This window comes from Takifugu rubripes, chromosome 9 (genome assembly GCF_901000725.2).
Source record: "Takifugu rubripes chromosome 9, fTakRub1.2, whole genome shotgun sequence".
NCBI classification, from domain to species: Eukaryota; Metazoa; Chordata; class Actinopteri; order Tetraodontiformes; family Tetraodontidae; genus Takifugu; species Takifugu rubripes.
This window is the reverse complement of record NC_042293.1, coordinates 3,580,071-3,595,572: the sequence shown is the minus strand read 5'-3', so window position 1 is coordinate 3,595,572 and position 15,502 is coordinate 3,580,071. Positions and strand designations below refer to the sequence as shown.

At 41.9% G+C, this 15,502-nt stretch overlaps 1 protein-coding gene across 2 annotated transcripts in view; it reads right to left on the bottom strand.

The window, feature by feature from the left end:
* The window catches only part of LOC101076808 (polypeptide N-acetylgalactosaminyltransferase 18-like), a 75,642-nt gene extending 71,645 nt beyond the window's left edge, over positions 1-3,997 (bottom strand). For both annotated transcript variants that reach the window (XM_003967117.3, XM_029842218.1), the window contains exon 1: positions 3,536-3,997. In XM_003967117.3, coding sequence (XP_003967166.1) covers positions 3,536-3,782 — 247 coding nt within the window. In that variant the 5' untranslated portion in view covers positions 3,783-3,997. The remainder of the gene's footprint in view (positions 1-3,535) is intronic.
* Between the last annotated feature and the right edge of the window lie 11,505 nt (positions 3,998-15,502).

Genomic DNA, 15,502 nt, shown 5'->3' with positions numbered 1-15,502 from the left:
AGTGATGTCCGACCTCTTCAGGTGATTCCAGAAGCAATAATAAACCTGCCCAGTGCAATGATGGGCTTCAGTTCCCTTGGGGTGTAATAATCTGGACACTAGTGTCAGGAATAAAAAAAACAAAAAAAACAACGTAACCTTTTCGAAGAAGGTGCGACCGACTCTAATCCTAAAAAAGTGACACACTCCGAAATCACCGGCACCTTTTCTCTACCACGGCGGAGGAGGGAAATCGAGGCGAAATTGCCTTGAAATGATCACACCGGCGCAAGAGTGCAGATGCAAGTGGCGAAGATGGAGCAACAGCAATAACTCATAGTTTAATATATGCCCTCTGCACCTCTGGGGATGATCCAGCCGTGCAGGATGTCCGCTTTCATCAGCGTTTCCCTTCCATCTTTGCTCTTCCTCTAAACAGCAACATTTTCTGCAGTCTTAAGGCATCGAAAGAGCATCTCTAGGTGGGGAAATCCCAAACACAGAACAGAAATAATTGATTTCGTTGCAAAAGAAAGTCTCCGTGCACCCCGAGTGTTCAGCAAAGTGTCATAGGAGTCTCTATCCACTTATGTCAGGAGGAGTCCAGTGATGCTAAGCAGCAAACAATCACACAGGCTCCACAGGTGGTCAGCGCCATCCACGTCAGATCTGCCGCCACTGCGATTCCTTTGATGATGCACAACACTTACATTATGATGCATACACAAGCCCGCACAGTCTCAGAAGTCCAACCTCCACACTCCTCCTCTTCACTGCACTGTCAGCACGGATCAACTCGCATTGACTCATAAAAGAGACGACTAAAAATAAGACTTGTACTTGGCAGGATAGAAACAACACAGAACAGGGATCAAAACATGATAACGCAAGATGGGGAGGCCTCTGACTGTGCAGAAGATTAAGAGACAGAAACGCGGCCAAGAATCCGGTTTGGGTTTCATTCCATGCGCTTAATGTTGCGTTATTATCGGCATAAACTCTGAAATGAGGAGGTCTAACTGACATCTCTGTTGGAGGTGTCCTTAGCTGTGTCCTCAAAATATTGTTGGTTTGTGCCGATGCACCTGTGTACAACGTCCTTCATCCCACTGTCGAATAATCTGCTGAGAGAAGGATGATGTAAATACCAAAATGTGTAGGATTTGTATGTTATCTCCAAAATAAGCTTGCGTGATGGGTCAAGTTCATAGAGGAAAAACGGGAAAACGATGCCTTCTGAGAGCTAAATATCTTTCTTACATGCATCATTATCTCACTTTATTGTCTTTACATCCTGACAACTGCGCGCGGCGTGCTACAGACAGGATGGGCCCCATCGTCTTCAATCATTTTCAGCAGCGCAAAGCATTTTATACAAGGATGGAACACAAATGGGGACCCGTACGTCCCCCAATGCATGCGTGCACCCACACCTGCGCAAACAAGCCCGACTCGGGCGGCAGAGCAGCAACCAGCACAGCCACAAGACTGCGATTTGGACAATGCGCAACCTCCGCCCACAACTGTGACATGCACAGTCCTCAACACTGACGGCTGCAGAGGGAAACATTAAACACCTGAAAACGATAGAATGCCATTGTTGCTGAAAGTGGAGAGAAACACTGGACTGCAATACATCACTATAGAAACCATTTTAGAACTGTAATCCAAGTGCACACCTACAAAAACACACAGCAATCCACATCAGGCAGTTAGAATGCCCACATGCACGTATATTGTCCAGGGTACAAACATTATATATGATTTATCCAGTGAGTCCCTCATTTATTTATTTATGTAAATATTACAGAATTGCTGCAGCAGTTTCTGTAAAATGTTTGCAGCAAAAGGGCAGAAGCCTTTAATGAGTCCACGTAATAAAACAGCAACTGTAAAACCGACTAATCAATCCAGCTGACTCAGCCTTCTTTCCAGTTTTGCAATTAAAAGTCCCCTTTTTTATTTTCTTTCCCTGCATATTCACCTAATTGAGGGACGCATGTCAGCTCCAGCATGGTCATTTTGTGTCCATGACAAAGCATAAACACATCAGCCCCGAGCAGATAATGTGATCTGGCACCAGCTCGGAGGATCCAGCATAGCGGAGGAGAGCAGTATGCCAAGCAGCTATTTATGCCTCGGAGGTAACCCCAAAGCCTACGCAGATTCTTATAGCAGTCCTGAACGCTTCAATACACCGACGGTCCGACCCTCTCCGTGGTTTCGACGGGAAGACGTTGCATGAGTCCGTCGCTGGACATGTGGGAAGAGACTGTGGAAAAATGTTTTCCATCAGGGTGTGGAAGTCTTTTGTGTCTTTGACCTCTGTTGCGCGATGATTCATGGGATTAACAACAGAATTCCAAACCATTTATGTTCCAAAGCATCAAATACTAAAAGGACCTGAAGTGCTTTGTCCTTTTTTATGTACTCGTGCATTAATGCCAAGCGCCTCGAGTGTGATCGTTCTAAAGTTCTCATTTATCTCTACATCTGAAACAATGATTTCCCTCCTCGATGCTTCGTCGGCCTCTCCGAATTAGCAGCGTACCCCTGGCCAGCTCATCCGAAACAGAAAATTAATCCTGGATCAACATTCTTTTTGAGTTGTCTGATAAATCACTGTTCTAATCTTCCCACCGAATGGCATTCAGAGATAAGCAGCAGCCCAAGAAGGCAACCCATGTTAATCATCACGCCGCGGCAACCGAGCACATATTTATCCTAAATCCAGTAATGCTGTCCCATTTACGGGCATAAAGGAAGAGTTTGTCCCACTTACTAATGTGTGGTGACACCGATGTACGGCTTGGAGGAGGATAACTAAAGGAAGGCACACCCAGATGGAATGTCTCCTGTGAGTGTCTCATCGTTTTAATCAATGGATAAATACAAACAAGCTTGGCTGTCTGGGGAGGAAGTGTGCAAACTCTGAGCGCTGTCTGTTTGCTTGACTCTGAAAGATGTGTCATACGAATGACCTAATCTGATTTCGGAATTTAGGCTGGACTGGCACAGCTGGTCGGAGAGAGCTATGAAAAGAGGAACGATGCAGGATTGAGTCCAAGCTGGGTGGATGGATCCGAGCTGAATGAGTGCCTTTAAAAGTGATGAGAGTTCAACATGTCAGGGTAATGGTGCGCTCCCCCCGGTTCAGCCACTACTGCATGGTTTACATTTTGTTAGCATCTGTATTGTTCTCAAACACTTTAAAAATGCAGGTTAGTAGTCGGGAGCAAATGCACGTGTGCGTGATTGGTTTGTGTTATTGCCAATCATCCCCCTGTGACAACGTCTCCGATGTGGACGCAACGATCCCGCAAAAACTTTTGCTTTTTCAGAATCAAAAGGAGTTTGATGCCATGAAGAAACTTTGGCGGCTTTATCTGAGCGGCACATTCATTCAGAACAGCAGATATTTGTTGCTTTTCATGTCCATGTTAATCAGGATTTGGCCGACAGCGAGATGCGCTATTGCGCCTCACGGTTTAGCCAGTTTGGTGATCTTTACTGCGGCCAAACTTTCACCACAAGTGCATCACAAACGCAGGCTGACCTTTGATGTGCTCGTTGACGACGCTCTCCAGTCGGTCCAGCCGTTCCATAATCCGCAGGGACTCCCCTTTGCTATCCTCCTCCAACTTTCTGTCCGCCTCTCCGCCGCCGCTCTCGGCCACTTTGGGACCCCCGTTGGCCACATAGTTGGTGATCCAGCCGACGTACAGGAGGCAAACGATGTTTGTCATCCCGCTCAGGATCACGCATGTCGACACCAGAGTTTTAGTTTTCCTTGTGCACAACATCGCGACAACCCTCCATGGGCTTCTTGTTGCCGATGCGCGCAGCCAGGTGGAGTGATGAGGAGGCGCACGAAACTACAGCAGCGCGATGCTGATGAGCCAAGTCCGCCTCTTGGGGCCGGGACTCCTTTCTTAAGAGCTTTTAAGGGCTTTAAATCCTCTAGTCTGGTGTAACGACACTATCCGTGATGGGAGCAGAGTCCCCGCAGCTCATACAGCTTCCCTCTCAGGCTGTCGGACTCAGCGCTCCAGCTCCCCCCATAGTCCCCATCCAGTCAACGCTCTGCCCAATAGGAGGTGGTGGGCGGACCCTGGGCGCACATGCCCCCCCCCCAGCCACAGAGTAGAGCGAAGAGAATGAAGGGGAGGAGGACGCTAGGGATGATGCAGTGATGGACAGACGGGTGGTGGGGAATCACCGAAATGGAACATGCGTGCTGATGCTGTCTTGGCTGGGTTGGATGTGCGTGTGTGTTTTGTCACGTTTAATCCGCGCAGAGCGGCAACAGTTTGTGCGTTCGGCCTCCGCGGGTTGACGGAAACAGCTCTTTTCCATGTGCAACACCTCGGTAGAAGTCCAAATTGCTCTCTGTGCCGCTGTGACACAAAACTGTGAGTTTGTGCTCGTGCAGAGTGACACTGTGTGCAGTTGTTCATTAAAATCTGGCACATTTACTTTGAAAGCTACGGTGGCCGACAGGGGCACAAGAAACAAATGCAACAGGGAAACAAGTGGGAACATTTTGCATAAAACATCAACTTCATTCTCCTCTCAAAACAGTAGTTGACTTTAATGTGGACGTCCTGCTTGTCTCTCGCAACTGGTGGCTCCCCCTAGAGGCCTGGTGCACTTCTGTTGTGGAGGCAGTTTGGTGCATCTCTCTCCCTGATGGTCATAAAACAGGAAGGAATATTGGCTCCAGGACATAATTATCAGTAATGTGGGCTGCAGTTGATGAGAAGGTTCATCACTTGGATGCTCATATGGCTCCACAGGCTGATCCCCATCATTCCACTCTAACCAGAGGATGTCTAAGAAGATACTTTAGCCAGATGTTGGATGGTGCAGAACCTGAGGGGGAATCAGTGGCAGTTAATGAAGAAGCAGATGATGCTAAATCATGAAGCAGCAGAAGCCTGTAACTTTGTTTAGCATCCCTCTTTTTATCCCCCTTACAAAAAAAAAATCTTATATGATCATAAAAACTAAAATGAGTTTGGGTAAAATGGATTGTCCACCATCCAAAATCAATAAAATGGGAAGAGAGAAAGAAAACACACCCCTCCAAATCATCGGGGTATTTCGGAAAAGCGTCAAATTCTTGCTGGCTCCATTGATCGCGGAAGGATACAGAAATAACCTTCTGGAATGCCTCTGTTTAAAACCTAAACAAGACCTGGTCCACTAGAACCAACACAACACCACTATGATGAGTACATGCTGCAGCAACTGTTGCATCTGTTCCTCTTTTATTTCTCTCCAGCTCTGCCATCAATCACTCCTTCAGGTTGTGAGGGGAAATAAATTAGAGCTCAGATATATTAATGACTGAACTCAAGGGGTTGCTTCGCCACGCACACCTTCATGCACGTGCTGCATGCAGCTGTGCTGAATTTCATGACTTTGCTGATAAAGAATGGGTTAGGGAAGCTTCTCATCTGTGCCACTTCCTGCATAGGCGTGCTTGGACGTGCTTTTGAATATGTGTTAACACAAAGACAAACACACACAGAGCGCGGGCCGACTGACTGGCCACCTAGGGTGTCTACCTGGCAGCAGGAGTAACTTCAGAGTCACACCACCAACAGATGGATCACACAGTCAGAACCCCGAGGCGGTCTCTTTCATCTTTGTCTTTCATCCACTGCTTTTCCAATCACACACACATTCACACACGCTCCCTCGTTCTCACTCGGATGCGCACACACAGGTTGCACTAAATCGAAAAATCTCCATTCACCCAAGAGCACCCCGGCAGATTCATCCAACTTGTCTAGGGTATAAATAATGCATCAGATCTGAAATATTAAGGCCTTCTTCTCCGCGCTGCTTTCAATCCTATCTAAACGATTGTCCGTCCATCTGCCAGTCTGTCTTGCTCACTTTCCTCCTATTCCTTCTTTTGACCCAAAAAAGAACCTTTTTTATTTTTACTTTTACAAACTGTAGAGCATATAAGTTTATTAAACAGAACACCTCTACACCGGAAGAGGCTCCACCAGGACGAATATGGAAAAAACCTCGTTCACATATAAACTACAGGAATCTGAAATTTCATTACACATCAGGAATATTTTTGAACCAGCCGATGCTCATCCTTGTGTACATAGAATCTTCCTTTACCTCATAGAGCTTATCAATAACTTAAGCCCATAATTAGGCTGTCCACTTCGCTGTAGTCAAACTTTTCTTTAGTTTGTGCCCACAGCAGGACATTAATTTTAGAGGGTAGTACAAAATGTGTTTTAAGGCTTTAAAAAGTGTACTGTTACTTGTGTTTCCTGTGAAACTGTGTGTTTTGATGGGGCATTTAATGGTTAACTGGTATCCCCTCTGGAGATAAACTAGGGCAGCAATTAACATTTTTAATTATGGTGCTTGGATTTTTCTTTTAATTTATTAAACATTTCAGGAAAAATGCTCGTTTAAAACGTAAGACTTCTTCAGCAGCTGCCATGAAAGTGCAGTTTGAAAGTATGAATGCCACAAAGCAAATGTTTGCAGAGACTGTTCTCATCCCCACAAGACCAAATCATTAAGCTAATAAGATCTTCATGCACCAAAAGGAAAGGTTCCTCTTGAAATTTCTTTTGATTCATTGTAATTACAGCTTCAGTTTTGTGGCTCATTCTTTCATCCTTTCTCTCACTGGCTTTTTTTTTATTGGCTGCCCACAAAATCCAGGAAATGCTCTAAAATAGCTCCACCCTACCTGGAGAAGCTGAGAGCAGATTATCGTCCCAAGTTACAGCTAAAGAACTCTCTGGTTAAAGAGCGGTTAATGCAATGTTTAAATGTGGAATAGGTGGTAAAGCTAATAACCTAATGCTCCTAATTTGTTACACATCATTATCCCAACTTTTCTTCATTGAAAGTGATGCTATTTGAATCAATCTGAGTTTAACTGAAGCCGTTTCAAAAATGTTTATAGTAATTAAACAAATATGTATTTTCATACTTTTCACTGAATTTTGTAAAGCCATCTAAACATATGAACTTCACTCATATTGCCTAAATGTGCACCTTATCAATGTAATGCATATCATTTTATTTAAATGTGCCTTGTTTAGACTTTTTTTGTCATTTCTGTAGGTTACCTCATTGTTATTTACATTATTGTTTTATTATTTACTGTTAATTAAATAATTACCTAGTGTTGACAGGATTTTTCCAGCCTCCTCTTCAGATCCTTCATGTCGGGGAGGAGGAGGCGGAGGTGGAGAGACCTGTCTGCGGCACAGAGTAGCAGAAGATTGTTCTTTTCAAGAGGTCTTCCTTTTTATTGAAGATCAAAAAGGGGTCAGGATTACAGCAGCCAATGAGTCAAAAATAAACTAACCCAAAAACAAAACCCAAAAGTCAGTCAACTGGAACACATGTCGCCGCTGCACCGCCTCCGGTCTCCGGAATAACTGAACCGTCCACTGTACCTCTCCGGACTTGGGATGACGCCTTATGTTTGCCAAATGCTAGCAACCAGTTTTTATATTCACTTAGGAAAGCACGATCTGACAAATGTACAATTGTGCTCAACACATCATATTTTTCTGAGGACAGGCTCCGCCTGTTGCAGCGCCCCTCAAGGATGAGAGGCACCAGCGGCTGAGATAGCGTCGAGGAGGTCAAGCTGACCTGTTCAGAGGTTGAGTTTAGGAGATAGGATGGACTGCTACCTAACATTATATCTGCGTAGCATTCCTATATGGCACTCACATTGCGTAGGGAGAACGTTGTGTGAATGCTGCACTTGAAAACACACCCACATATGCTGACAAAGTACACAGTTATAGTGATGACATTTCATTATATTGGATAAATATATGATGAAGCATAAGCTAAAATCATAGTAGTACACACAGGGTCCAGGCTGTGGACCGATTAAGGCCAATTAAGCTTTAGCGATATCATGGTTTTAAGATTTTTTTTTTTTACACTTAATATGTAAAAGAGAAAATAGCAAAAAGTCACCAATAAAAATGACCAATAACACCATCTACTTTTTGATTTTATCCCTGTACAATACAGGTGTGTAATTTGTGCCTGTTCATAACTGGCAGACATGAACAGCAGTATTCTCTCTAAAAGACAGAACAGAGAGAAAGAAAAACATCCTGGAAAACATTGCCAGTATCCTCAAACTAATCGCAGGGTTTACTATCCATCGTGTTTTAATTGTGGTTAAAAGAAAGGAAATAGCTGTGCCACACTGGAGGAAAGTTTACTGGCTCTCTGGTGACACAACACACTTCACTCTGAAAGATGGTCGCCAGGGGAGCGTGCCAGAATATCCCTGTCATTTTGCTTTAACGTCTCAGTTTGATGTCAGCAGATAACATGTCTCCGAGACAGCATGACACCGAACAAGGACTTCATTAAATCAGTTTGTGGGTGGCTCAATTGAAAAGCTCTCTGTGTTGACAAGTACTAGGAGGTCTATGCACTGCAGGCATGATATAAGGTAGGCTGGGGAAGAGGGGGGGGGGGGGGGGGGGGGGGGTGGGGGGGGGTTATGTAATGGATTGGCTTTGTTGGCAAAAAGTTGCATAAGGAATCTTCTGGAAAGTATTTCTAAAATCTGGATGAATGGACAGGTATTCATTGCTCAGCTATCACAACCGTGCAAATTAAAACAGAGTTTAAGAATGGATGACAATGTGCAGGGTATTCTTATAAAGGGGGGGGGCGTGCCAGAGACCTTTGGGAAAACTTGCATTGTCAAATGAAAAATTCTGTGGATTTTGCAGGGTTCAGCAAACAATTTGCTTGAAAGTGGTTTCACGCAGCATTTGTAAGGAAGTTGCTCCCTTCAACAGGAAGCAACCTGGTGGTGGAGGAGATGGGAAGAAGGGTTGTGGGTGAGTATTATGCCCATAGCCACTTTACAACTCCAAGGTGAACTAGGAAAAAAAAGTACTCAGAGCGTACAGCCCTTCGCCAAACAGGCACTTGGAGAGAGATCTGAGTTGTTATTTTTTAACGTGGGTTAGACTGTATATAGCTAGTAGTACTACAAGGTTACAAAAACAGTAGGTTGCTTTATGATCGAAGCCTCGGCTTAATCAGCTCTTTGTTGGCCCATTAACATTTCCTGAAACTGTCATTAAACTCCTTAAACTGTTCATAAATTTGGAAGGTGGGCAGATGGACAAAGGCTGTCAATTAGCTTCCTAGATGGAGGTAAAAAGTTGAATTCCTATGGGATGGAAGCATCCAATTGATACTCGTATGTGTGATAAGTGAGGGTGTGGCATTGACATCGAGACCTTTCAGAGGGACTCCGGATTTTGGGATCTGACCACAGAATCATCAAAGGTTTTGATGCAAATACCGAAAAGGGTCACAAGAAAGAAGAATCCCAAAGTGGAAAGAACAACCCAAAGAGTTCCAGTCTGAATCTAGCCCTGATCAGGTGTCTGGGAGGCTGCTTCAGAAAAAGTTGGTCCAGTGATCAAGAAAGTCCCCATGGATGGAAGACTTGAGTGTTTAAGGTTCTGACTTTAAAAGATGAAAATACCAGCGTCAGATTGGAATACTTTTCTTTCTGAGTTGAACACAGACAAAAGCCAAGGGACAAAACTGATCCTCAGAAATGCAAATTGCCTCACAATTGGGCATAAATAAGGATAAAAAGTGAGACAAACCTCATCGCTCATATTTGTCAAGGCGACATTTGATGAAAATGACCAAAGATGAAATGATTTGTGGATTTGGGAGTGCCTATTCCTTTTGCATCTCCTTTCTTTTTTTGAGAAAAGCAGCCATTACAGGAAAGGCTTGTGAATATTATGCTTTAAAACAACAGCTTTATCCACGGCTGATGATGTTGGGTGAGTGTTGGCTGTCAACACTCGTGACAGTGAGGACCCCTCTTCCCCAACATCATCATCAATACTCAGCCTACGTCTCAGAGCAGGTTTTTAACATCAGCGTGGAATGAAAATGTGCATCCAAGTCTTCTTTCAATATGACCATTACAGATGGAAATCTTGTGTGTCACACTGTAAACGGTCCCCCTGAAATTAGATTTAGGAACTAATATTTACGAGAAAACTTTGTAACACAGAATTATTTTTAAATAACATTGCACAAATTAATATATGTCATTCTGAATGTGAATCAAAATATATCAAAAACTGTAAATATACTGACAAATTTGAACAATGGGCTAAATTCCTCATTTGTATGTTTCTGTACCCGACATAATCGGATTAGGCTGATTGGAGACTTTTCGCGGTGTGTCTGTATGTGTGCTTTTCTATTGGAAATCAGTTTGAGGAATAAAAGTGTTAAAGTAAACAGGCAAAAGGAAAAATAACAGATTTTTTGTGCAAAAGCAACATGTTTACAGGTAAAAGTGGCATGATATGATGAAACTAAATACAGTTTAATGCTGAGTATCTACTGATTCAAGTCAGGGTATTCCAGGAGATCCCAACTTGGAATTAACATTTGGAGAAGTCCAAATGTTCACCAGTCTGAGGACTCTTTTGCTTTCCACCCCAGAACCTGACCAAAATGTACAACTTTGCAGTCTGACTTCTAAACTATTAAATTCCTGGTTATCGTCAGACAGGATTATGCAGTCAGAGATGCTCTTCAGTGATTTTGGCATCTATCGCACATGAGCCCCATTAGCATTTGATCTTTTCGAGATCAAAGGCTAATTTTAACATTTTCCTGCATTAACTATGAGCGCCTACAGGAAGTCTTTTGTCAGAAGTTTCTTAGATGTTTTATGACACTATGGAAATAAAACAAACAAAAACGGAAAAGCACCCAGAGTGCACACCTCCACCGAGCAGGTCATTTCCCCAACATATTGTGAGAGAAGCAATACTATCATGAGGCTATGTAACATAGAAGATACGATCCAAGCCCACTAGCCTTCATCCTTTGAAGCTCAAGAGTCAAAGTCCTTCCGGAATCTAGCATCATCGGTATGGAGGCAGAACACAAATGAACCAGTTGTGACTTACCAGTCTTTTTTGGCAGGTCCCACAGGCCCACAGTAAGAAGATGAAGTCACCGCTGGTGTCCACACCGATTCAGGTGGGAGTCAGGTGAGCATCTGGACCTTGAGATGTGTCAGTTTCATCAGGAACCGGCAGTGCCACCGAGACACAGGCAGACAGGGAGCAGACAGGGATCAGGAAACATCAGGTAGAGTGATATATATACTGTGCAGTGTCCATATATAGTGACCTGAATGGTGTGTTGAGACAGGAGGGGTGTGGCTTGAGGGGTGCAGGAAAGACATCTGGAACATCACCCAAACCCATGCAGCTCTTCCTCGCCTCATTATCAAGGTCCTGACATTTCCTTTCAAATTCACTCATAACAGACGGCACAATTAGAATTGCAGTTGCATAATCGTTGCGTAATCATCATTTCCCAACAACTTATAATCAAGATGAGTTTAGAACTTTCTCCTTTTTTCCGGCTAAATTGTAAATGATTGTGCAACAAATATAAGGTGTTGCAGTAAAATCATGCTTTAGATTCATAATAGTTTTGGAATAACTGCTTGTTGGAGTGAGTTCTGCACATACATTTCTTAATTTCTTTACCACAAACCGGGAAATAGAAAGTGGATATTTGATAAAATAGTAAGAATCTGCATCTGAATCCAAAGATAATGCTGCAGATTGTTTTGAGCAACAAATCTTTTTTTAACATTAACATTATGCACTTTAGTTTAACTACATAATTAGAATAATTTATTATTTACTCTAAATTAGCCAAAATGTTAACACGAGAGAGAGGAGTCAGTAAAGTAGCATGTTGAAATGAGTGATTAAGAAATATATTTACAATTTTGGTACAAATATAAACCTTTTACTAAATATTTCTTATAGATTTAAAACAAATAAATGTACACATTCTTTTATTCTTTTGATTGAACACTTCTTAATGCTAATGATCAAATCACAAAATATTATTTTGACATTGTAATAACCTGTAGTTGTAATGTGGAGATGAGTATTAGAGGGGAAAAAATACACATTGTATAAGTAGAAAATTGTTGTAAATATGTTGTTTTTATTTTCACTTTAAATAATACAGATGGATTACAAAAAAGATCATATAATTATTTTTTAGTAGCCACCTCAAGTTAGCAGTGATGGTCATCTTAGGGTAATAGAAAATAGATATAAACATTTTACTACATGAATCCATTCAGTCACCAAACAGGAATGTCTAGAAAGGAATCAGATCATTGCAGGGCCCTAACTCAACACAATGATGAAGAGACTCCAAGTACAAAGACACAATTGTCAAAAAAGGAATGTCAAATTCTTTCCTCACACACTGAGAACAGAGCAACTTATACAGAATTATTTGTATAATTCTATTAGTGCTATTAATATACCAAAGACGCAGAATATGGAGCCGGTATTTGGTACAGTGCCTTTAGGCCAAACATGGTGTTTATTTCACTTCCTGGTGATTACCAGGACCGTAATACTCCACGTTCAATGTAATAGTACAATCTCTTTACAGTTTTGTATCTCACACACTCTTTATAGGTCTTCTCCCAATGCCAGTGTTACGTAGATTTATTCTTGTAAAACTCATTAGAGGAAGGCAGCTAGCTGTCGCACCTGCCATGAATGCGAAGGTCTATAGATTCACCTGTGTGTGTGTGTGTGTGTGTGTGTGTGTGTGTGTGTGTGTGTGTGTGTGTGTGTGTGTGTGTGTGTGTGAGTGAGAGAGAGAGAGAGAGAGGAGAGAGAGAGAAATCATGCTTCTTCAGCCTGCTAGCCTGTTTCCTCGTTCTGCCCATTTAGGCCTTAACCTTTTCTGATGGGCTTTGGCTGGAATGTGAATAGAATGCGACCAGCGGCACAAAGGTGGCCATCTGCTCCTTTTACATATTGTGAATCATTGATTCCTCCATTAGTGCTGCCTCACCAGTTTTTCCCTCAAACCTTTTGTTGTACATTTGATAGACAACGCTGTCAGTGCCCGAACAACTGGCTGCCACGCGAGAAACACCTGCATCCCATGGCAGGGCCATTGGCAAACGCTCTTTTCAGCCGTTTAAGGAGAGTTGCAATGATAAATTCGAATGTATGTATGTGATTATGGTACATTTTCATATACTTATTAACAGCTGATGGAACAATGTGAGGGACTGAACCCAGAACTAACTTGACCAACTGCTTGATCCAAAGCAAGAAGAACCTTCTTGTTTATCTGGACATTTTAGTTAACAACACTTAAAGCAAACTAGTTGAGCTAGCTAAGCATCTTTAGCTACATGCTCTTGTTTTATGGCATTATTTGGACAAAACTAGCAAAATGTAGAATCCCAGGACAACATGCGCAGCTTGGAATTACGTCTGAATATTGCTGGTTATAAATGTTGGTATATTCATTAGTTTGTTTGTTTGTTTCCATTTTTTTTAAAGCTGGATATCTGTATATGCATAGAAAGATGACAGAGAGGAGCATTTTAATGTTTATTTGTTCAGCTGTTGCACCACTACATGTTTGTGTTACGGCTTCATTCATAAACCTCTCATTATTGTTTGCCTTCTTAATTAGACACTGGGAATGCATTTGCCCACTCATCTATCCTCTTCAGAGCAGTGCCTCAGTACAAAACATAGTTGCATCTCTCTGCAACCGTTACCTCAGCCCAGAGGATTTAGCTCCTTTCAATAGAGCAGAAAATGATGATTGTTTTCCCTTTTTGGCAGTTTTACTTCCATGAATCAACTTGTTATTTGTGTTATGTAACCTGTGCTATTTGCAGAGGTTGGGTCATGGCAGAACCAACAAAACATTTTCAAAATGCTTCATGCTTCCTATTTCTCAGGTCAGAAGAGCTTCAGAGGTCAGTTTAAATAATGCAGTAATGTGTCAACAATGGAAATAAATTAATTCAATAGTATTTCTATTTTGGGAGCTATAATTATATTATAGAAATTGTTTTTATGTAACTAAATCTTAACAGTGTTGGGTTCAGTATGAAAACTAAAAGGTATAGAGGCATTTTCAGTTGCTACAAAACACTATTTTACATTTTGCTGCATCATGCTATGTCTCATTACTGTGCTTTACATCCATTATGGAAGCTACATGAATGCTCAGTTGTCATACAGCAACATGCTGTTGAACAATTTCTGCCCAAACTGCTGCTCTCAGAAAAAATTGGATTCAATTCAAATTGTCAACAGAATGTCTTTTGAATGAAATTCATTTGATTTTAAATTTCAATGACACGCTAAAACAGAGGCGAGTTTACTAAACCTTCCCTTTCAGCCCCCCTGTGATCCACTGTGTATATAAAGTCAAATCTAACAACTCTGCTGTTACTTCTCTAATTTATCAGTGATGCCGAAACATAGACTAGTTAGACTAGTTCACACACACACACACACTAATCGATACTGTTATTTTAAAGGTATTAAAGGTAAACAACTACCTATGTTAAAACCATCATTGAAAAAACAATATTAAAAGCAATAAGAACACTGATGTTCTGTATAGAGGCTCTAACATGGTTAACAGGGAATCCGTGGAGTTTTAATACAGCCTTCATCGGTGCAGATGTGAGCAAGATACAGTCACGAGTCAAATTTCCTGTCCTCTTTAATTTATTAATTACATGCATTTGTATGTCACAGAATGTAGCAAGTCATCATTGCCAACTTATCACTTGTTCCAAAGCTCTTTCTTGATTTAAATAGATGCTAAGGTGTCACAGACATGTGCACCTGATTCCTGTGTGCTGACAGATTCAGACGTGCTGCATCATGTTCGCTCAGTCAGGCTGTCATAGGAGGTGGAGAGGTACGAGCCGGAGTTGCAAGGAGGAGGTGGCAGCATCTGAGCAGCCTCTGCTCCACGTGACTTCCTGTCTTGTGGCCCCACCACATAAATATACACATTTGACATTTACACGGATCCCAAATTATTACAATGATGGGAACAAGGGGCTGTCTGCTCTTTTTTAGTTTTGGAAAATGGAAAAGTCTGAATTTGATTTGATATTTGAAGATACGTTTCTCATATCTGCGTGTGAAATGAGCTCAGAAGTAAAAGCAGTAATTAACATCAGACACACGACTGATCCACTCAGCATGTGGGGGGAGATTGTTTTAAATCAAATGAATAAATTTAACTAATTTGATCGTCTGTGCATAAGGCCTGTCTGAGATTTCTCCAGGCAGCATTTTCCTCAATAATTGTTCATCCTATATTAAAAGAAAAAGAAATACTGTGTTTGCTAAAGCAGGACAGGAAAATGAAGGGAGTGAATACATCTTTACTGTGCCATTATATTATATCACATATAGGAAGTTTGGCGTATTGTCGTCATAAAATTGAGATGAACCTGTCCTTGACTTTAGTCACATTCCTGTCACTCAAGAAAAAAATGGTTACACTTAGCGAAAATGCACAGAATGTGTATTAAATAGGCTATATAAATCCTATAAATTCCAACATAGCGTTTCTTCATGTTTTTGTCTGATGTTTGTGTTTCCAGGGTTGA